This window comes from Oncorhynchus gorbuscha, linkage group LG11 (genome assembly GCF_021184085.1).
Source record: "Oncorhynchus gorbuscha isolate QuinsamMale2020 ecotype Even-year linkage group LG11, OgorEven_v1.0, whole genome shotgun sequence".
Lineage (NCBI taxonomy): Eukaryota > Metazoa > Chordata > Actinopteri > Salmoniformes > Salmonidae > Oncorhynchus > Oncorhynchus gorbuscha.
In genome coordinates, this window is record NC_060183.1 from 58779728 (window position 1) to 58804238 (window position 24511).

At 44.1% G+C, this 24511-nt stretch overlaps 1 protein-coding gene across 2 annotated transcripts in view; it reads left to right on the top strand.

Moving 5' to 3' along the window:
• Positions 1-24511, top strand: part of mmp17a (matrix metallopeptidase 17a) — a 121469-nt gene that overhangs the window by 61312 nt on the left and 35646 nt on the right. For both annotated transcript variants that reach the window (XM_046370301.1, XM_046370300.1), the window contains exons 2-3: positions 7510-7642; positions 17081-17216. In XM_046370301.1, the coding sequence (XP_046226257.1) occupies positions 7510-7642; positions 17081-17216 (269 nt within the window). The remainder of the gene's footprint in view (positions 1-7509; positions 7643-17080; positions 17217-24511) is intronic.

Consider the following 24511-nt stretch of genomic DNA (forward strand, 5'->3'; position numbering starts at 1 on the left):
GATAAATCCCTGTGGATTGATGAGGAATTAAACAATTGTATGGTTGAGAGGATTGAGGCAAAAGGAATGGCAAACGTAATGGCTGCACATCTGATTGGCAAACATATTGCAAATTGACAAATCATGTGACAAAAATGAATGAAAAGAAGAAGAAACTTTACTTTGAAACTAAGAAAAATTGTGTAAAGTATGATAGTAATAATCTTTGGAGCACCTTAAATGATATTTTGTGCAAAAAGGCAAACTCAGCTCCATCATTAATTTAATAAGATGGCTCATTCATCACAAAGCCCACTGATATTGACAATTATGATTTTTTTTATTGGGAAGATTAGCACACTTAGGCATGACATGCCACGAACAAGCACTGACACTACACATCCAAGTATAACTGATCTCATTATGAAATATTTTGAATTCTGTAAAGTGAGTGTGGAACAGGTGAAAAAATTATTGTTGTCTATCTAAGCCTTCTAGAAAGTGTGTGTCTTCTGGCCTGGAGTGAAGCAAAAGTAATTCCGCTACCCAAGAATAGTAAATCCCCCTTTATTGGCTCAAATAGCCGACCAATCAGCCTGGTACCAACCCTTAGTTAACTTTTGGGGAATTTTTTTTTTTGATCTGATACAATGCTATTTTACTGTAAACAAATTGACAACAGACCTTCAGCACACTTATAGGGAAGGCCATTCAGCAAGTACAGCACTTACACAAATGACTGAGAGAAATTGATGATAAAAAGGAGCTGTTTTGTTACACTTCAGTGCTGCTTTTGTCATTATTGATCATAGTCTGCCGATGGAAAAACATATGTGTTATGGCTTTACACCCCCTGCTATATTGTGGATAAAGAGTTACCTGTCTAACAGAACACAGAGGGTGTTATTTCATGGAAACCTCTCCAACATCATCCAGGTAGAATCAGGAAGTCCCCAGGGCAGTGACATGCCATTGGCTTTGAGTAAAATAAGTGTGTCTATGTATGCAGGTGACTCAACACTATACACGTAAGCTACTACAGCGAGTGAAATCACTGAAACACTTAACAAAGAGCTGCAGTTAGTATTTAGGATAAAATCATTCACTAAACCATAAACCTCAACATAATCTTGTAAATAATTATGTAGAAATTGAGCAAGTTGAGGTGACTAAACTGCTTGAGTAACCCTGGATTGTAAACTGTCATGGTCAAAACATATTGATGCAACAGTAGCTAAAATGGAGAGAAGTCTGTCCATAATATAGCCCTCCTGTACCTTCTTAACAGCACTATCAAGAAGGCAGGTCCTACAAGCTCTAGTTTTCTCGCACCTGGACTACTGTTCAGTCATGTGGTCAGGTGCCACAAAGAGGAACTTTGGAAAATTACAATTGGCTCAGAACAGGGCAGCACGGCTGGCCCTTAAATGTACACCGAGAGCTAACATTACTAATATGCATGTAAACCTTTCATGGCTCAAAGTGGAAGAGAGATTGACTTCATCACTGCTTGTGTTGAAATGGGTGAATGCACCAAGGTGTCTGTTTAAACTACTAGCACACAGCTCGGACACCCATGCATACCCCACAAGACATGCCACCCATAGTCTACTGATAAAAGCAGTAGGATCAGATTTTAAAAAACAGATACAAATACACCTTATGGAACAGCGGGGACTGTGAAGAGACACACAAGTACAGACACATGTACACCTGATAAGACACACAGTCTACACACACGTACACATGGATATTGTATTGTAGATATGTGATAGTAGAGCACAGACCTGAGGGAACACACTTAGTGTTGTGAAAGTTTTATGAAATGTGATATTTTAAATTGTATATACAGTTGAAGTCAGAAGTTTACATACACTTACATTGGAGTCATTAAAACTCGTTTTTCAACCACTCCACAAATTTCTTGTTAACAAACTATAGTTCTGGCAAGTCGGTTAGGACTACTTTGTGCATGACACAAGTCATTTTTCCAACAATTGTTAACAGACAGATTATTTCACTTATAATTCACTGTATTACAATTCCAGTGGGTCAGAAGTTTACATACACTAAGTTGACTGTGCCTTTAAACAGCTTGGAAAATTCCAGAAAATTATGTCATGGCTTTAGAAGCTTCTGATAGGCTAATTGACATAATTTGAGTCAATAGAAGGTGTACCTGTGGATGTATTTCAAGGCCTACCTTCAAACTCAGTACCTCTTTGATTGACATCATGGGAAAATCAAAAGAAACCTCAGACCTCAGAAAAACAATTGTAGACCTCCACAAGTCTGGTTCATCCTTGGGAGCAATTTCCAAATGACTGAAGGTACCACGTTCATCTGTACAAACAATAGTACTTAAGTATAAACACCATGGGACCACGCAGCCGTCAAACCTGTTCAGGAAGAAGCATTCTGTCTCCTAGAGATGCGAAAGGTCAAATCAATCCCAGAACAACAGCAAAGGACCTTGTGAAGATGCTGGAGGAAACAGGGACAAAAGTACCCATATCCACAGTAAAACGAGTCCTATATTGACATAACTTGAAATGCCGCTCAGCAAGGAAGAAGCCACTGCTCCAAACCTGCCACAAAAAATCCAGACTACGGTTTGCAACTGCACATGGGGACAAAGATCGTACTTTTTGGAGAAATGTCATCTGGTCTGATGAAACAAAAATAGAACTGTTTTACCATAATGACCAGTGTTATGTTTGGAGGGAAAAGGGGGAGGCTTGCAAGCCGAAGAACAGCATCTTAACCGTAAAGCATGGGGGTGGCAGCATCATGTTGTGGGGGTGCTTTGCTGCAGGAGGGATTGGTGCACTTCACAAAATAGATGGCATCATGAGGTCGGAAAATTATGTGTATATATTGAAGCAACATTTCAAGACATCAGTCAGGCAGGAAGTTAAAGCTTGGTTGCAAATGGGTCTTCCAAATAGACAATGACCCCAAGCAAACTTCCAAAGTTGTGGCAAAATGGCTTAAAGACAACAAAGTCAAGATATTGGAGTGGCCATCACAAAGCCCTGACCGTAATCCTACAGAATATTTGTGGGCAGAACTGAAAAAGCGTCTGCGTGAAAGGAGGCCTGGGCCAAAATTCACCCAACCTATTGTGGGAAGCTTGTGGAAGGCTACCCGAAATGTTTGACCCAAGTTTAACAATTTAAAGGCAATGCTTCCAAATACTAATTGAGTGTATGCACACTTTTGACCCACTGGGAATGTGATGAAAGAAATAAAAGCTGAAATAAATCATTCTCTCTACTATTATTCTGACATTTCACATTCAGAAAATAAAGTGGTGATCCTAACTGAACTATGATAGTACATTTTTACTAGGATTATGTAATGGTCTGGTTGTAGCTGGTGCAGAGGAGTCAGGCGCAGGACAGCAGAGATGAGTAACAAGAGTAACTTTACTCAAATATTCCAATAACATGTCGTAATACCGAGCCCACAATAACGGACCGGACATACATAAAACAATCACGCACAAAAACCATGGGGAAAACAGAGGGTTAAATAATAAACATGTAATTGGGGAATTGAAACCAGGTGTGTAAAACAAAGACAAAACAAATGGAAAATGAAAAGTGGATCGCGATGTCTAGAAGGCCGGTGACGTCGAACGCCGCCCGAACAAGGAGAGGGACCGACTTCAGCGGAAGTCGTGACAGGTTAAATGTCAGGATTTGTGAAAAACTGAGTTTAAATGTATTTAGCTAAGGTGCATGTAAACTTCCGACTTCAACTGTAACTGCCTTAATGTTGCTGGACCTCAGCAAGAGTAGCTGCTGCCTTGGGGATCCTTAATAAATACACATTGTTGCATCTCTCTCTCACTATGCTTTCACTTTCCTTTTTCTCTCGCCCCCTCACTCTGTCTTTCCCTTTCTCTTATTACCTCTTTTCTTAATCCCTCACTCTGTTTTCTCTCTGATGACGTGTTGTCCTCTTTTAGGGTCTGTTCTCTCAGTACTGAGCACTGTCCTCTCTCCATCTCTCTCTCTGGGTATTAGGAGTCTCTTAGAGGCAGAATGATGAATGCCCAAGCCAAGCCAGTGTACAGTATGAAAAGGCTTAGACTTATATACCAGGCACTCATAGTTCATCGAATGCGTTATTCTACTGAATCCAATCCATTAAAAAACTGGGGTGTGTTGTGGCAGTTGGACTATTGGGCGACACAGGACCTACCAGCTCAGCAGAACCACCCCGAGTCATAGCAAAACCCCTCGGCCCACAATCTTCCATTCTCTGCACTCTCCAGTCAGCAGACAACTGTAATGCTGATGTCTTCATTTTTCTAAATCAGCTGCTATAGATGTCAAATTTCCCCATTTCAGTTCTTTCTCTAGTAGCTTTTGCAGCTATCAGATGTGTTAGATTGGCTTCCATAAATCAGACAGTAAACAGAGTCTCTGGGCCAGTGGCTGTGTGTGAATGTCCACATGTGGTAAGAGTGATGAGTTTTCCGCTAGCTGCTGAGTTAAGCAAGCAGGAAGTCAGAATGCTTTGGTTTGGTTTGACAGAAGGTGCTAACACACTGCTTACAGCTGCCTCCTTCGCAGAATCAATGCTTTCAGAAGTGTCACTTTTGTCTTTCACACTCCAGGATTTGAGATGTTAAACATACACTTACGCACGTGCACACACAGACACACACACACACTCACAGACACACACACACTGATTAGTGTAGTCCAGGCGACTCACTTTATAATTTTGTTAATTCGGGGTAGTTGGTTTGAATCTGATTAATTTTGTTATTTTACGAGGTAGGAGGAGTTTTTACATTTTGATTTTAAAAAACATAACTTGATGTGTTTTTAGTGCAAGTTAGAGGCCCTAAAACTTAGCCAGAAAGTTTTTGCAGTTTGGAGCACTGAACTCTAATAATTCCATGGATGGGGAGGCACATATCATCGGTAGAATTGTGGTGTCAGCACAAAGCAATTTGACTAATGGAATATGTGGAGTGTTGTCAATAGAAGGGGGGGGGGGGTTCCTGGCTATCGATCCAAGTAATTTATCACTCAACGCTGATCAAAAGCCCATTTAAACCCAAACCAGCTCTGACTGCATGCTCAGAGATGAAGGAGAAAATGCTTGAGTGGATATGACTGTTTAAGAGAGGAGGTCAGAACTCTCATTAGAGCCAGACATTATTAACTCTCTGGAGATGTATCTCTCTAGTCATCAGTGTTAGGTGCGAGTAGTGTGCATTTACTGGAAACACACACACACACACACATATGCAAGCTCAAACACAGGGACGCACAAACACACACACTCATTGTGGGCCGCAGATACGTTTATACTTTTATACTTTGGTTATCTGTTCATAGCCACCTTTTCCACACATACACGTACACACCAGGGTTAGCTGGCAATAAATAAAAGACTATCAATAAAACTGTTACCGGCCAAAATGCCCGGGAGGAAAGAAATCCCATTGCAAAATAATGCTTTTTATTCATTTATTGAAATACATTTGATCGTCATGCTTATCGGTCTATAGGTTAATTAGTGTCATTAAATTGGCCTATGTGTATTTTTGTTAGTCATCATGTATCTTATTTATCCAACAAAACTATCACATGTGCACAGCATACAGAACCTACGTTGAGTGGGATTTCTCCTGCAACTCCTCAGCTGGTTGATGCTGGAGTAAAACATGTGCTTGTATAAGCCCATCCCAATTCTAAATGCAATCACATGTTAAACCCTGTTTTGGTGCACGATTAAAAAGAGCTACGCCTACTATTTTGATTTCTCAACTGGCAATTGAAGCACGCCTCCCATTCACCATTCAAGTGCAGGCAACAGGCTATCAATGCGTCACCACCACTTTACAATGTGAGCTGAAGGCAGTATGCATTTTGAAAACATAGCCCTACTTAATTGTTTGAAACCTGAATGTTTTACTTCATATTATGAGACATATCTTACCTTGCTTCAAAGTAGCTCATAGTAGCTCATAGGCAAATCCGACCATAGAAACATGGAGACAATTATTTTATAAAGACTTCATAGGCAGTGAGTGAATTTGGGGAAGTTTGGGGAAGCTTACAATTTATTCTAACATTACTACCAATCTACATGCCAGTTATGATTTTCATATGCACATTTTCGTGGAACATTTTGATTTCAATAAAAATAATGTTTTAGTTTCTCAAAATCATTATCACGTGATTAATCATAAAAATCTGAATGAAAATGGTAAAAATGGTAAAGTTCAAATTCAACTAATGTGAGAGCACCAGGTTCCGCCGTATGGACACATTGATACACTGTGATCCATTGGCTATTAAAGAAAGGAGTGCATGGAACTCAGCCTGTAGACCTATAACATCCATTGTCATCTAAGTGAAAATACATAAAGCAGACAAATAAAAACAGTAGAAAATATCATAAATTAACGTTCTTTAAATTGCATTAATCTCTCTACTCAGCCTTTCTATATATCTTGACTTGAGCTACTCTTTATTTCAATTCCCCATTACATATATTTACCACTTGTGATATATGTCATGGGGAGTTGATCAAAAGTAAACAATCAAAGGGCAAACCATTCACACAATGAAACAGTGAATGTGCAAGAATTAGCGGTAGACAGCTGAGCCATTCTGGAGAGAGACTTGCCTATGTCTTCGCCACACACCCCTCCCCTTCGTTTGACTCAATTTTGAATTACACTCAAGATACTATCTTCACACTTATTTGAAATGCTTTTAACTAACAGACGCAACTTAATAATCAGCTAGGCCTATTGCCACGTGTTCTGTCCAAATTTCAGGCTTCCCAAATAGGCATACAGTAGGCCTACAAGCTGGTGATTTGAAACAATCGATAGCTCTAAAAGAAAATTGATCCTCGATTCCTCTGTGGCTAAGTCATTCTTTCTGGTGAAGTATTTTAAAGTATTTTTTTTCCTGTATAGGCCGGAGTAATTATATTATTTTGGCAAATGTATTTAAATTGACTTCCCTAGCCGGAGTAATTATATTATTTTGGCAAATGTATTTAAATTGACTTCCCTAGCCTACCTATGAAAGACTTCCTAGTATGCCATTTCTCTCCCGTGCTTTTGGTTTTCATACAACTTTCCTTCGTTGTCCAGAAGCCAAAGGCATAATCCTAGTCATATTAGCAAACAATCCTAGTTTTAGCATCTTTTGTTCCCCCTCTTTCCAAGTTTCTAACAGAGATTTTCATTTCGGTCAAATGTGAAACTGCTCTCATCAGTTTTCCCGCGAATTGCATTCTGGCAAATGTTTGAAAATGATGTTTTATTGTCCGCTTCATTACAGGAGTGGAATGTCCTGTTAAGATGAATTACCATAATTGAAATGTGATTTCTGTCATTCTGAGCACCGTGGATGGACGGCACCACAACAGAAACCCTGCAACACACATAAACACATTCTAACAAACATCAACTGCATTCATTCAAACATTCACACATTCACAGGAATGATTGGAATGGCTTTTAACACTTCCTGTTGTCTCTTCCAGGATTGGCTGAGTAAGTATGGGTACCTCCCGCCCCCTGACCCAGTGACTGGACAGCTCCAGACCAAGGAGGCCCTGACCAAAGCCATCAAAGCCATGCAGAAGTTTGGAGGACTGGAGGAGACTGGGGTGCTAGGTGTGTGTGTGTGTGTGTGTGTGTGTGTGTGTGTGTGTGTGTGTGTGTGTGTGTGTGTGTGTGTGTGTGTGTGTGTGTGTGTGTGTGTGTGTGTGTGTGTGTGTGTGTGTGTGTGCGTGCGTGCGTGTGTGCTAGGCTTGGGCGATATACCATATACCGGGGTATTTTGGGGGGCTGCGTGCTATGCAACTGCTTATAAGTTAAGTATAACTATAAGAAATCTAAGATGTGTCAAATAAGTTATATCCTGCTCAGAGCTCCAGCTCTGCATTTGGTTTCCTAACTTGCTAGATAAGTGGCTAGGTGTCAAGATCAACCTTCTTGGTTACAGCAGTGACATTCAATCCCCTTCGGGATCAAGATCACTGTTGCCTAAATAGATTCATTCAGAAATACCGTATATCCCAGAATGGTACAGAAACGGTATGACGGATATCACCAAACCAATGTTCTCTCAAATAAAATTTGCCACTGAGCAAATTGCAGGTTTGCTGAGCCCAAACTTGAACATTGTGAAATTTCTGTTCAACTTCCTGCGCACTTTACTGTGAACACTGAGGCTGTACTCGCTTTCAGTTACAGTTTTAACAGTGGCCATGTAGGCTATTGTGGCTATTTGATCATAATGTAGGCCTACCAGTGTGGCCTACCATAAAAAAAACAATGGAGAAAATGCATCCCATCATTTTTTATTATGTAAATTGCTGTTCATTCATCATTCAGCCTACAGTAGCAGCCAATGTGTGGTGTTCAATGTAGGCCTACATTCCATGAATCATTTGGGAAAAAAACATGCAGGGCTTGACATTAACCTGTTAATCCACTTGTCCTTCTGACAAGGAGGTGACTGAAAATGTTGTTGCGTTGTTTGATGCAAGAAACCACTTTACAAAATAAAATGCATTATTATTCCCATACCATTATTACAGAGAATCAGACAAATTATGCTACCCTCTGCCTATTGGCTACTTAGCTTATTCAAGCCTGATTCAAAATACAACATTGCCCCTTGAAGACACAAAAAGCTCTTTATCTGACTCGTTTTTCAAAGGTGTCTACAAATGTATAGGTTTTGTGCTCTTGTAGGAAGCAATCACTACCTAATTGCTGACTACAAATTATCTATAACTGGGATACTCACTAACTAGTAAAGGATATAAACAAAATGTGCACAAGTGGCTACATGCAGCTCTCGCTTTGATCTCAAAACAAGGGCATCTATTCACGACCGCTCATGCTGTAAACACAGTCCAGTTCAAAGTAAATGGCACAGATCCATATATGGAAATGGTCTATTTGCATAAAGCCCTACTGCAGCTATGATTGTTTATGCCACACTAGTCTGTGTAGAGTATGGGCTGAGTAGTGCGTGTCTCCGATGCGTTCTGCCGACAATAAAATCTCTTGCATAGTTCATTTTGTTTTGGTATGTTGCATTGAAAGTGGCTAATATTGTACAGATTCAATCACAATTGTCAGAGTAAAGTGAAACGTTAATAGTGCTAACAGGGAAAGCTCTAGGACAGTGGGCACCAACCTCAAAATCACTTTGAGTCAAAATGCAAGCCGAGACCTGCCACTCAGATTTTTTTTACATGGCTTAAAAAGCGTAAGCCAGCCTCCCGGGTGGGACAGTGGTCTAGGGCACTGCATCGCAGTGCTAGCTGTGCCACCAGATACTCTGGGTTTGCGCCCAGGCTCTGTCGCAGCCGTCTGTGACCGGGAGGTCGGTGGGTCAACGCACAATTGGCTTAGCGTCGTCCGGGTTAGGGAGGGTTTGGCCGGTAGGGATATCCTTGTCTCATCGCGCACTAGCGACTCCTGTGGAGGGCCAGGCGCAGTGCACGCTAACCAGGTCGCCAGGTGCACAGTGTTTCCTCCGACACATTGGTGCTGCTGGCTTCCGGGTTGGATGCGCGCTGTGTTAAGAAGCAGTGCGGCTTGGTTGGGTTGTGTTTTGGAGGACGCATGGCTTTTGACCTTCGTCTCTCCCGAGCCCGTACGGGATTTGTAGCGATGAGACAAAATAGTAACTACTAACAATTGGATACCACGAAATTCTGGAGAAAAGGGGGTAAAAATAAAGAAATTAAAAAATTTAAAAAGCGTAAGGTTATGCAACATTAACCAATTAAAAACAGTACTGTAACAATGAGGTTTGTGCAGTAAGCTATAGGCCCAATACATTATCACTGCATGTTGGCTTTACTTGAATTTCCCAATGCACTGTAGTTCGAGAGATTTAAAAATATATATATATTTAAACATTTGAGGTAGGCTATATGATCACACCGATAATAGATACTTTGTAGCATTACTTGTGAAGCACAGCTGAGTGAGCATACATTTAAATCATTTACTTTTCATTTTTATTTTACTAGGCTGATGGTGCCAGCATCTGATGGTCAGTCACAGAGGAAGGAGAGAGCAGCAGACTGAGGGTCCGCCTCTCAACATCCCTCTGCTCTCCTTTTCCTCCACTGACAATGATCAAAAAGGAACACTGTCTTCCAGATGATGACGAAACTCAAGTCGCACTGCATTACATTTTCCGATGACACAACAGTGGTAGGCCTGATCACCGACAACAACGAGACAGCCTATAGGGAGAAGGTCAGAGACCTGGCCGTGTGGTGCCAGGACAACAACCTCTCCCTCAATGTGATCAAGACAAAGGAGATGATTGTGGACTACAGGAAAAAGAGGACCGAGCGCACCCCTATTCTCATCGACAGGGCTGCAGTGGAGCAGGTTGAGAGCTTCAAGTTCCTTGGTGTCCACATCACCAACAAACTAACATGGTCCAAACACACCATGACAGTCGTGAAACGGACACAACAAAACCTATTCCCACTCAGGAGACTGAAACAATTTGGCATGGGTTCCTCAGATCTTCAAAAGGTTCTACAGCTGCCACATCGAGAGCATCCTGAGTGGTTGCGTCACTGCCTGGTATGGCCTCCGACAGCAAGGCACTACAGAGGGTAGTGCGAACGGCCCAGTACATCACTGGGGCCAAGCTTCCTGCCATCCAGGACCTCTATAACAGGGGGTGTCAGAGGAAGGTCCTAAAAATTGTCTGTTCTCTCTGCTACCACACGGCAAGCAGTTCCAGGGGGGGCCAAGTCTAGGTCAAAGAAGCTTCTAAACAGCTTCTACCCCCAAGCCATAAGACTCATGAACATCTAGTCAAATGGTTACCCATTTGCATTGCATTGCCCCCTCTCCACACCACTGCCACTCTCTGTTGTCATCTTTGCATAGTCACTTTAATTAACTCTACCTACATGTACATACTACCTCAACGAACCGGTGATCCCCCGCACATTAACTCTGTACCAGCACCCCCCTGTATATATTGTTATTTTTTTACTGCTGCTATTTAATTACGTGTTACTTTTCTCTTATTCTTATCCATATATTTTGAAACTGCACTGTTGTTTAGGGGCTCATAAGTTCTGTTTCCAAGATGGCGTAGCAGTAAGTCGTCCTGTCGTATCGTGTCCGTTGTATATATCGTTTCTTTTTCGTTTTTACATATTTTTCTTCGCATATCTTTAAAAACATTTTGCTAAACCTAAGCTTCCAAATACTCTCCTGCAACCCGCCTCACCCAATGTAGCTACTTTTTCCTAAAGTATTTATATTTACTTCAGAACCGGAACCCCTCAACTGAAGCTAGCCAGCTAACCACCAGCTATGCTAGCGGTCTTCAGCTAACCGGTCATCAGCTAAACTTTAGCTCGGAAAGCTCTCGCCAGTTCGAACAACGCGACGCTAACCAGAGCATAACGGACCTATTTTTTTTCCCCCCGGTTTCCCACCGCAAACAGAACATTTTTCAGCTGGATCTTCACAACTAGCTATCTAGCTAAACCGCAACCCCGTATGATTACATTTACATTTACATTTAAGTCATTTAGCAGACGCTCTTATCCACTCCTGGCTAGCGTTTCCACCCACTTAGCTTGAAGCTAGCCCGGTCAGAGCACCTGTGCTTACCACCGTAGCATACTCCTGGGCTACAATACCCGGGCCCACGACCGGTCTATCGATGTCACCGCATGAAGAGGAATAAACAGACTCACCCCATCGCAACGTCCCCCAAAGGCTAACTCTCTAGCTCTTGCTATCTCCTTGCTTGCTAATTTGGCCTGCTAACTGCTAGCTTGTTTAGCCCTGGTCCGCTAACTGCTACCTTGTTTACCCTGGCCTGCTAACTGTTAGCTTGTTAGCACAGGCCTGCTAACCGTCTGCATCGCCGCGTCCCAAACACTCACTGTACTTTCTATCTCTTTCCGATTTTTAATTTGTTTATACCTTCCGGAAACCTGCCTCACCCAATGTGATGCATAAGTAATAATAAGTAATAAGTAATCCCTCTCACCCCCCCCTTTAACATTTAGATGCACTATTGTAAAGTGACTGTTCCACTGGATGTCATAAGGTGAATGCACCAATTTGTAAGTCGCTCTGGATAAGAGCGTCTGCTAAATGACTTAAATGTAATGTAAATGTAAAATGTAAATGTGATACGGAATCGCTATTATTTTAAATTTTAGAACGCACTCAAGAACCTCCAGAAGCTAACCAGCTAACTAGCTACAAGCTATTTAGTCATTGTTAGTTTTTTAACCTGGATAACACTCGCCAGTCCAGCTTCCCTGCCCCATCCACCGCTAGCCCCTGGACACTGATCACTTGGCTACAAAGCTGATGCACGCTGGACTGTCCATTAATCACGGTACTCCATTCTGCTTGTTTGTTTTATCTGTTGGCCCCGTTGCCTAGTCAACGCCATTTTACCTGCTGTTGTTGTGCTAGCTGATTATCTGTTGTCTCACCTACTGTTTCAGCTAGCTTTCCCAATTCAACACCTGTGATTACTGTATGCCTCGCTGTATGTCTCTCTCAAATGTCAATATGCCTTGTATACTGTTGCTCAGGTTAGTTATCATTGTTTTAGTTCACAATGGAGCCCCAAGTTCCACTCTTTATACCCCTGATACCTCCTTTGTCCCACCTCCCACACATGGGGTGACCTCACCCATTACAACCAGCATGTCCAGAGATACAACCTCTCTCATCATCACCCAGTGCCTGGGCTTACCTCCGCTGTACCCGCACCCCACCATACCCCTGTCTGCACATTATGCCCTGAATATATTCTACCATGCCCAGAAACCTGCTCCTCTTATTCTCTGTCCCCAACGCTCTAGGCGACCAGTTTTGATAGCCTTTAGCCGCACCCTCATCCTACTCCTTCTCTGTTCCGCGGGTGATGTTGAGGTAAACCCAGGCCCTGCATGTCCCCAGGCACCCTCATTTGTTGACTTCTGTGATCGAAAAAGCCTTGGTTTCATGCATGTCAACATCAGAAGCCTCCTCCCTAAGTTTGTTTTACTCACTGCTTTAGCACACTCTGCTAACCCTGATGTCCTTGCCGTGTCTGAATCCTGGCTCAGGAAGGCCACCAAAAATTCAGAGATTTCCATACCCAACTATAACATCTTCCGTTAAGATAGAACTGCTAAAGGGGGAGGAGTTGCAGTCTACTGCAGAGATAGCCTGCAAATTAATGTCATACTTTCCAGGTCCATACCCAAACAGTTCGAACTACTAATTTTGAAAATTACTCTCTCCAGAAATAAGTCTCTCACTGTTGCCGCCTGCTACCGACCCCCCTCAGCTCCCAGCTGTGCCCTGGACACCATTTGTGAATTGATCGCCCCCCATCTAGCTTCAGAGTTTGTTCTGTTAGGTGACCTAAACTGGGATATGCTTAATACCTTGGCAGTCCTACAATCTAAGCTAGATGCCCTCAATCTCACACAAATCATCAAGGAACCCACCAGGTACAACCCCAACTCTGTAAGCAAGGGCACCCTCATAGACGTCATCCTGAGCAACTGGCCCTCCAAATACACCTCTGCTGTCTTCAACCAGGATCTCAGCGATCACTGCCTCATTGCCTGAATCCGCAACGGAGCCGCAGTCAAACGACCACCCCTCATCACTGTCAAACGCTCCCTAAAACACTTCTGTGAGCAGGCCTTTCTAATCGACCTGGCCCGGGTATCCTGGAAGGACATTGACCTCATCCCGTCAGTTGAGGATTCCTGGTCATTCTTTAAAAGTAACTTCCTCACCATTTTAGATAAGCATGCTCCGTTCAAAAAATGCAGAACTAAGAACAGATACAGCCCTTGGTTCACTCCAGACCTGACTGTCCTCAACCAGCACAACAACATCTGGTGGCGGACTGCAATAGCATCGAATAGTCCCCGCGATATGCAACTGTTCAGGGAAGTCAGGAACCAATACACGCAGTCAGTCAGGAAAGCTAAGGCCAGCTTCTTCAGGCAGAAGTTTGCATCCTGTAGCTCCAACTCCAAAATGTTCTGGGACACTGTGAAGTCCATGAAGAACAAGAGCACCTCCTCCCAGCTGCCCACTGCACTGAGGCTAGGTAACACGGTCACCACCGATAAATCCATGTTTATAGAAAACTTCAACAAGCATTTCTCAAAGGCTGGCCATGCCTTCTGCCTGGCTACTCCAACCTCGGCCAACAGCTCCGCCCCCCCCGCAGCTACTCGCCCAAGCCTTGCCAGGTTCCCCTTTACCCAAATCCAGATAGCAGATGTTCTGAAAGAGCTGCAAAACCTGGACCCGTACAAATCAGCTGGGCTTGACAATCTGGACCCTCTATTTCTGAAACTATCTTCCGCCATTGTCGCAACCCCTATTACCAGCCTGTTCTACCTCTCTTTCATATTGTCTGAGATCCCCAAGGATTGGAAAGCTGCCGCAGTCATCCCCCTCTTCAAAGGGGGAGACACCCTGGACCCAAACTGTTACAGACCTATATCCATCCTGCCCTGCCTATCTAAGGTCTTCGAAAGCCAAGTCAACAAACAGGTCACTGACCATCTCGAATCCCACCGTACCTTCTCCGCTGTGCAATCTGGTTTCCGAGCCGGTTACGGGTGCACATCAGCCACACTCAAGGTACTAAACGATATCATAACCACCATCGATAAAAGACAGTACTGTGCAGCCGTCTTCATCGACCTTTCCAAGGCTTTCGACTGTCAATCACCATATTCTTATCGGCAGACTCAGTAGCCTCGGTTTTTCGGATGACTGCCTTGCCTGGTTCACCAATTACTTTGCAGACAGAGTTCAGTGTGTCAAATCGGAGGGCATGCTGTCCGGTCCTCTGGCAGTCTCTATGGGGGTGCCACAGGGTTCAATTCTCGGGCCGACTCTTTTCTCTGTGTATATCAATGATGTTGCTCTTGCTGCGGGCGATTCCCTGATCCACCTCTACGCAGACGACACCATTCTATATACTTTCGGCCCGTCATTGGACACTGTGCTATCTAACCTCCAAACGAGCTTCAATGCCATACAACACTCCTTCCGTGGCCTCCAACTGCTCTTAAACGCTAGTAAAACCAAACGCATGCTTTTCAACCGATCGCTGCCTGCACCCGCATGCCCGACTAGCGTCACCACCCTGGATGGTTCCGACCTTGAATATGTGGACATCTATAAGTACCTAGGTGTCTGGCTAGACTGCAAACTCTCCTTCCAGACTCATATCAAACATCTCCAATCGAAAATCAAATCAAGAGTCGGCTTTCTATTCCGCAACAAAGCCTCCTTCACTCACACCGCCAAGCTTACCCTAGTAAAACTGACTATCCTACCGATCCTCGACTTCGGCGTTGTCATCTACAAAATTGCTTCCAATACTCTACTCAGCAAACTGGATGCAGTTTATCACAGTGCCATCCGTTTTGTCACTAAAGCACCTTATACCACCCACCACTGTGACTTGACCAGTCGCCAGACCCACTGGCTCCAGGTCATCTGCAAGTCCATGCTAGGTAAAGCTCCGCCTTATCTCAGTTCACTGGTCATGATGGCAACACCCATCCGTAGCACACGCTCCAGCAGGTGTATCTCACTGATCATCCCTAAAGCCTACACCTAATTTGGCCGCCTTTCGTTCCAGTACTCTGCTGCCTGTGACTGGAACGAATTGCAAAAATCGCTGAATTTGGAGACTTTCATCTCCCTCACCAACATCAAACATCAGCTATCTGAGCAGCTAACCGATCGCTGCAGCTGTACATAGTCTATTGGTAAATAACCCACCCATTTTCACCTACCTCATCCCCACACTGTTTTTATTTATTTACTTTTCTGCTCTTTTGCACAACAATATCTCTACCTGTACATGACCATCTGATCATTTATCACTCCAGTGTTAATCTGCAAAACTGTATTATTCGCCTACCTCCTCATGCCTTTTGCACACATTGTATATAGACTCCCCTTTTTTCTACTGTGTTATTATTGACTTGTTAATTGTTTACTCCATGTGTAACTCTGTGTTGTCTGTTCACACTGCTATGCTTTATCTTGGCCAGGTCGGCAGTTGCAAATGAGAACTTGTTCTCAACTAGCCTACCTGGTTAAATAAAGGTGAAATAAAAATAAATAAGTAAGCATTTCACTGTAATTTGTATTTGTTGTATTTGGCGCATGTGACTAATGAAATTTGATTTGATTATTTCTGCCTCATGGACAAATTCATGTTGTTACTCTATTAACAGAGATGAATGAAATATGAAATATTGAAATATTCCTCGATATTAAAAAATACCCAAGCCACTATTAATAACACCAACGCATGCCTGTAGACACACGTTCCTACTCATTCATTACTGCTGCAGTGTTTGTTGTAGCACTGGGTGGAAATAGGAAGAACGCACATTTTATGGCTCATAACAGTGTTGAATACAAAGTGTTGACAGTGCTGAGTAAGAACTTAAACATGGACTCACATCTCTTTGCTGTATTCGTTGACAGTCTCTCTCTAGTCAAGGGTTCTTAACGTTTTGAAATCTCACAGTATTAACTTTGCTGTAGCTTTCTTTTATGCCTGCTATGTTACTGCAGACACAGTCATCTGAGCCATCCGATTGGCCAGCGGTAAGCCTATAGTGCACCTGATTTACTCTCTGGGCCCGCCGGGAAGGCAGAGTTTGTACCTTCAGACACATGAAATGATTCAAAATGGAAACTGTTCACCTGTTCACAGGGCAACTGAATCGGGTGCACCTACCGCCAAAAACCTGATTCAGTTGTTTCAAATTCAAATGTTTGGCAATCGACTAGGAATTCCTTGGAGATCGACCAGTCGATCACGATCGACAGGTTGGTAACCACTGCTCTAGAATCTCGTACTTCTGTCTGTGGGCTGATATTTCTGCCAACCCTAGTGTGTGTGTGTGTTGAACACATTGTCTTTGCCTTTATTGTTTTCGTTCTGCTAAAACAATATAATAAATGTAATGGATGGACATGCTCACTAGTTTATGACTCTATATGAATGTGTACATCTGTTTCGGTTCCCCTGAACAGACCAAGCTACCCTGGGCCTGATGAAGACCCCGAGGTGTTCTCTCCCAGACCTGTCTGAGACGGAGGTGATGGTGGGCCGCAGGAGACGAGCTCTGGTCGCCCAGAACAAGTGGAGCAAGAGACACCTCTCCTGGAGGTATAGTCCCTGTCACAGTTTGTTATTTGATTGTTGTTTCCTTAGGTTACCGCTGGAGGGCACCCTTACCCTGTTTTCTAGTTTCCAGGATACCCTGATTATTACTTTATAGATTCCCCTGTGTTTAATTACCTTCTCTGTTCACCTGGTTGCCTTGTTTCTGTTAAGACTCTAAGTAAAAGGTCTGGATTACCCTTACCTCTGCTTGCTGTGTTTCTCTGCGCCTGGGTTCGAGTTCGTACTAGCATTATTGTTACAGTAGACCTAAGCCTACAATGGACCCATCAGAGATTCCTCAGTTGTCCGAGGAACATTCCGAACTCTATTTATGGTCGGCTCTCACACACCATGGAACTGTGAGGTGTGGCTGCAGACATTGTAGGAGGATTTAAGAACTCTTGTGTCTGCTCTGCAGACAGGACAGGTGGGAGCAACTGCTGCTGCACTGTGGCTGTTTCTAATCCTCCTCTCCCTACCAGCTCAGCATCTTCCTACCTTCGGGAGACTCATCTCCCGGCACCGGAGAGCTATGAGGGGCATCCTGGGAGGTTTCGTGGGTTCCTGCTCCAATGCTCGCTGGCCTTCGAGCTGCAGGCATCAACGTTTCGACCGAGCGTTCCAGAGTGGCATATGTTATCTCCTTGCTCTCAGGACGGGGTCTGGCCTGGGCCACAGCCATATGGGAGCAGCAATCCGACATTTGTTTTAATTGGCAAAGCTTAACCCAGGAGATCAAGAGTGGCAGGAACACTGCTCAAAGACTCATTGCGCTTTGGCAGGGCAGCCGGAGCGTAGCTGATTACACCATTGACTTTCAGACGCTCACCACTGAGAGTGGTTGGAATACAGAGGCACTACACTCAGCCTTTCTGAACTGACTCAGCGAGGTTCTCAAGGATGAACTGGCTTCCCGGGACAACCCTGACACTCTGGATGAACTTATCGTTCTGGCCATCGGGATTGACAACCGGCTTCGGAAACGTCGTCGTGAGAGGCCGGAGGGGCTCCGAGTTGTTTCCAGTGTATCAGGTTCCGCTGAGGGAGTCAGAGTTCTCAATTCGGCTATGGGTTTCCTTCATATCCTTCAAAGGAGCAGATGCAATTGGGATGCACCAGGCTTTCCGCTCTGGAGAGAAGGCGCAGGATTAACAAGCAACGTTGTATTTACTGTGGACAGTCTGGAGATTTCCGTGCCTCCTGTCCTGAGCTGACTGGAAACAGGATGACTCGTCAGTAGACGGGAGAATACTGGCGAGTCAGATACAGTCTCCAGCTGCCGACACGGTATGCACCTTGCTTCCAGCCAACCTGCGGTGGGACAATGAGCAGTTGGACATTCCTGCATTCATAGACTCTGGGGCTACCGGATGTTTTCTGGATCGCATATTAGCTCGCCAACAGGGACTGCCTCTCACTAAGCTGGACATTCTGTTGTCGGCCACTGCGCTGGATGGTCAACCCCTAGGGTCTGGGAAGGTGAAGCAGCTCACCATGCCTATTCAGCTACGAGTTCTGGATTATCATGTGGAGTTTATCCAGTTAAATTTGGTGACTCTCCTGAGCTTCCCCTGGTTCTTGGACATCCGTGGCTTTCTATCCATAATCCTCAAATTGACTGGCCCTCGGGAAGAGTTATGGGATGGAATCCTTCATGCCAGTCCACCTGCCAGCAACTCTCTCCCCATCTTTCCGTCCCTGCTCGTCTGGAGGCTTCCGATTCTCATGTTTCCCTGACTGAAATGACAAGCCTGATCTTTCCCGCGTACCTCGGGATTACTGAGATCTGTGTCAAGTCTTCAGCAAACAAAGGGCCAGTGAAATCCTTCCTCACAGGTCCTACGATTGTGCCATCAACCTACTGCTCGTCACCACTCCTCCGAGAGGAGGGCTGTATTCTCTCTCAGGTCCAGAGACTGTTTAAATAACATTACCATCAAGAACCGTTGCCCTCTTCCTCTTATGTTGTCAGCCTATGAGAGACTCCGGGGAGCTGTTTTTCTCTAAATTGGATTTACAGAGCGCGTACAGTCTGGTGCGCATCAGACAGCGTTCAACACCCGTTCAACACGTTGCAGACAGCGTTCAACACCCCAAATGGACAACTTCCTTCACCAGTTCGTGTTTGAGTACCTGGATGACATCCTCATCTTCTCCAGCTCCATGGTTGAACACATCCAACATGTTTGCCATGCTCTTCAAGGACTCTCACCACTTGTGTCTCAGGGCTCTCATCACTTGTTCGTGAAGGCCGAAAAGTGTGAGTTTCACGTTTCTCAGATATCCTTCCTGGGGTACATCGTGTCTCAGGGCTGTGTACGGACGGACTCCCAGAAGGTAGAAGCAGTGGTCAACTGGCCGCGACCCAGCACAGTCAAGCAAGTCCAGCGTTTTTTGGGGTTTTGCTAATTAGGTGGAGATTTGTGAGAGACTTTAGTTCGGTGGCTGTGCCATTGACAGCTCTCACAAAGGGCTCGGCTGGGCATGTAAGCTGGACCCCTGCTGCAGAGAAAGCCTTCTCTGTTCCAGGGCCTGAAATGTACATTTTCTTCTGCAACCCATTCTACTTCATGCATATCCTTCTCTTCTCTGGGTGGAGTACGCACACAGCACTCTCCAGTGTTCCTCCAACGGCCTGTCACCATTCCTCCTCTGTTTCCACATCAGGAGATTGAAGTGGAGATTCCATCCTCTCAACATCTCTCATTGCTGTCGGACCTGGAAGAAGGCTCGGTCAGTGTTCCTGAGGTCTTCAACTCGGGTTCAACGTCAGGCCAACCGTCATTGCCGTTTGAGTCCTCTCCTGCGTCTACTAGGGATCTGCCTCTGCACGTGGAATCAAGGAAGCACCCAGGTACGTCGGGCCATTCAAGGTTCTACGGCGTATTAATCCAGTGGCCTATCGTCTTCATCTTCCCCGGTCCATGAGGGTTCATCCCATCTTCCTCATCTCCAGACTCAAGCCTGTGGTGTTCAGTCTTCTGGTTCTGGCCACTTGGCCTCCACCTACACCACACATGATAGCGGGACAGCAAGCCTACACTGTGCGACACATCCTCTCCAGTCGCCAGTTCCGGCGTGGGACTCAGTATCTCGTGGACTGGGAAGGTTCCGGTCCTGAGGAGCGATCCTAGGTTCCGGCTTGGGACATTCTGGCCCCCAGACTCATTCGAGACCCCGGACTCATTCAACGTTCAACTACCCCTGGTGGATCGTCAGGAGCCGTTCCTTGTGGGAGGGGTCCTGTCACAGTTTCTGTGTCATTTGATTATTTTTTCCTTAGGTTACCGCTGGGGGGCATCCTTAACCTGTTTTCTATTTTCCAGGTTACCCTGATTATTACTTTTTGGATTCACCTGTGTTTAATTACCTTCTCTGTTCACCTGGTTGGCCTGTATCTTTGCTTAGGTCTCATGCTTTATTACTGTGTGGTTGCCTTGTTTCTGTTAAGACTCTAAATAAAAGTTCTGGATTTACCCTTACCTCTGCTTGCTGTGTATCTCTGTGCCTGGGTTCGAGTTCATACTAGCATTATTGTTACAGTACCTCTACGATAGACGAAACACACGAGACAATATCAGTCGGTTCTATCAATGTGAAGCTGACTGGGGATGGAGATGTAGGGTGAACATGGTATGGTAGAGAGTACGGTACTAGGATGGTATAGAACATGTACATACCTGCTTTGCATACAGATGTAGGATCGTAGTTTGTTCACTTGTTTGTTACTGTGAATTTTCCTGCACTACAAGAAATGCAAACTTACGTAGTTTATTCAAGGTTTAAAAAGGCTTCTAAAGTCTGTAATTTACACTTTAAAATGTCAGACTTGATTTCCAAAAAGAATCTATTAATTATAATCTACATAATAATTCACATTTCCTGTTGCTGCAATACAGTCTAGTCCATGGCTGATGATGCACATGATTTTGAGAAATGTGTATTGGATAGCTGGGAGGATGTGGGTTGGATGTGTGGGGTTACTTTCAAAATGGGTGAAACATTGAATGAACACCTGCATGTGGACCTCTGTGCTGTTGGATGTGTGTGCAGGCCAGGTTCATGGGGAGGGGAAAATGATACCATAACTAGATTGCATGGTAATGACCAATTGGACAGTTAAATGGCCAATGAGTTGAGTCATAGGGTCATGAAAGGGGTCATCAATGGATTAACAATGGGTTGACAGCAGCTCGTAACATCTGTCCAATATGTACCTCAACCCAGACATAGGGTTAGTAAAGAGAAGGGGAGTAGGTCTGCCTTTATGGTGATATAAGCATGCTCTGAAGCTTAACCAGCAAGAGCAGGAGGTAGATTGGATACTGAGCTGCTGTAAGCTGGTTTGTGTGTGTGTGTGTGTGTGTGTGTGTGTGTGTGTGTGTGTGTGTGTGTGTGTGTGTGTGTGTGTGTGTGTGTGTGTGTGTGTGTGTGTGTGTGTGTGTGTGTGTGTGTGTGTGTGTGCGTGCGTGCGTGCGTGCGTGCGTGCGTGCGTGCGTGCGTGCGTGCGTGCGTGCGTGCGTGCGTGCGTATGCATGCGCACGTGTGCATTAGAGAGCTGAGAGAGATGGATGGTAATGTTGCTGACAGCTACATGCCTTTATCCTCTCTCACGCGCACACATACTCACTCACACACACACACTCTCTCTCTTGCTCTCTCGCCTGCGTTTTAGTGCCAATCATATGCCTTGCTCCTGTCTGCTTGCTCCTGCTCTCCTCTCACCAATACTGTCTGTCTGTTGAGACCAGGGAGAATGTGTTTTTATACACACTTGTACTGATCTGCACTGTACAAGAGTCCTGTGCTCACTGGTTGGAGAGCTGGAGTTTTCCTTCCCACGTTTGTTGGTTTGGGCTGTAGAGCTCAGAGAAGAAGTATATATTTTCTATGCTATCTATTGACTTATATCCAGTCTGACCTCGCTGCATGGTGCAAATGAAAGCATCCCAGAAAAGATATTGAATTCATGTACCCTTCAGTCATCTATAGTCAAAAGGAGTTGTTTAAACAGGTGAAGTTCTCTCACAGGCAGTTCTTCTCTCCTCTCTCAGTCACTGACTGGCCTCGGGGTCTACTAGCTCCAGTGAGAGTAAGGTCAGGAGTCAAATACTTTAACAAGGTTCCTTAATGGTTTGTTTGAGAGCGCTGGAGATAAGAGTCTGGAGTAGAGCAGAGGGTCATGGGACAGAGGATTGGCTGGGAGTGTAGTGGGCAGAAATATTTGTTATGTGTATGATATATATTATATACACATCACATGTAACTCGTAATTAGACTAAGCAATTAGCCTACTAAATGTTTATCTGACTATATAAAGATAATTAAAATAAACAAGCAAGCATTTAGGCAATGAGTTGATGTTCACTAGCAAGAATTGGTCTGAGAATTGTCTATATCATAGGCTAGATATTAATTTAATATTGTACAATGAATGGATTCACATACAAGGTATAGAGCTTAAATTACAAGGAATTAACAAGCATTACAAGGCATATACAGTACAAGTCAAAAGTTTGGACACACCTACTAATTCAAGGGTTTTTCTTTATTTTTACTATTTTATAATTCTACGCACCCCCCTGTGGCCGTAGCCGTGGCCGTAGCCGTGGCCGTAGCCGTGGCTGTTTGAGAAGCTCACCTCTATCTCTCAAAGAACTAGAATGAGACTTTCTTTCTATGATCTCTCTGCTGTGATAGACATGAGCCTGCAACTCGCATCTCTCCAGCGTTGCACTTCATCATTTATTACCTTATAGAATAATAGACACTGGAGTACCTCAATTTGCCAACATTATAGAATTACTGCTGTCTGTTCAGAAAGAAATTAAATAATTCAGAATATCCTATTACATTATGAGAAGGCCCATAATTTAGCCACAGAGGATCAATAGCTTTTTTCTTTAATAGCCTAGCTGTGGATTGTGTGTAGCCCAATAACAAGGCATAGCCTACAGTCGGGAACGTGCAGCAAATCTGTCAGTGAACAAACAGCATGCAGACAAAACAGGCCTTTGGCAATATTTAAAATCCAATTGCACAGGTTGGAGAACAAATGGCTCCTGCTGAAAAGAGAAGACTTTAATCTGTCTGCTGTAGGCTACCAAAATATTTTATCTACTTCCAAATATTGTTTTAGGCTTTTGACACAAACACATAGGCAATAACCAGTGAGTGAGCTGCGCATCATTGGGTGAGTCAGTGAAACTGGAAAGCATTCTTAGGACTCTTATTTCCTCGTCAGACTGCAACCTACAATATTTGTCTCCACACACCTAGGCCTAGGCTATTGATGGATTCAAGACGATGTAGTTTTTATTGATTTCAGATTCTCAGTTTGTCCGTGTCCAAGTAGCCTGTCATTTTGATCATTTGTGCGGTATTAAAAAAAGATTCTGCCAAAGTCTCCAGTCATGTAAAATTACATAGAATTGCATGAAATGCATTTATAAAAGGCCACATTTTCCTGGACCCTAGGCTATGAAAAAATGTCCAAAGCTGAAGAACATACGTACATCCAGGTACTTTACGCAGGTGCTGGAGTTGTAGGAAAACTCATGGAAAACAGAAAGGAAAACGCTGCACACTGCTGCTCATACTCCCAGGTGAAATTTATTCATAACAATGTTTCGACCCTTAGGTCTTCACCAGGCATCCAAATACCAGGAGTGGGTGAAAGGTTTTATATATACTGGCACTACTCAGTGACATCACTTCCTGAAACAGCCTTATTCTAAAATGCATTAAATAAATAAAAATCCTCAGCAATCTATACACAATAACCCATAATGACAAAGCGAAAACAGAAATACCTTATTCAGACCCTTTGCTATAAGACTTGAAATTGAGCTCAGGTGCATCCTGTTTCCATTGATCATCCTTGAGATGTTTCTACAACTTGATTGGAGTCCACCTGTGGTTAATGCAATTAGAGAAAAAAAACAAGCCATGAGGTTGAAGGAATTGTCCGTAGAGCTCCGAGACAGGATTGCATCGAGGCACAAATCTGGGGAAGGGTACCAAAAAATGTCTGCAGCATTGAAGGTCCCCAAGAACACAGTGGCCCCAATCATTCTTAAATGGAAGACGTTTGGAACCACCAAACTTCTTCCAACTGGCCACCCAGCCAAACTGAGCAATCGGGGGAAAGGGCCTTGGTCAGGGAGGTGACCAAGAACCCAATGGGGTTCCACAGGGTTCCCCTGTGGAGATGGGAGAACCTTCCAGAAGGACAACCATCTCTGCAGCACTCCACCTATTAGGCTTTTATGGTAGAGTGGCCAGACGGAAGCCACTCC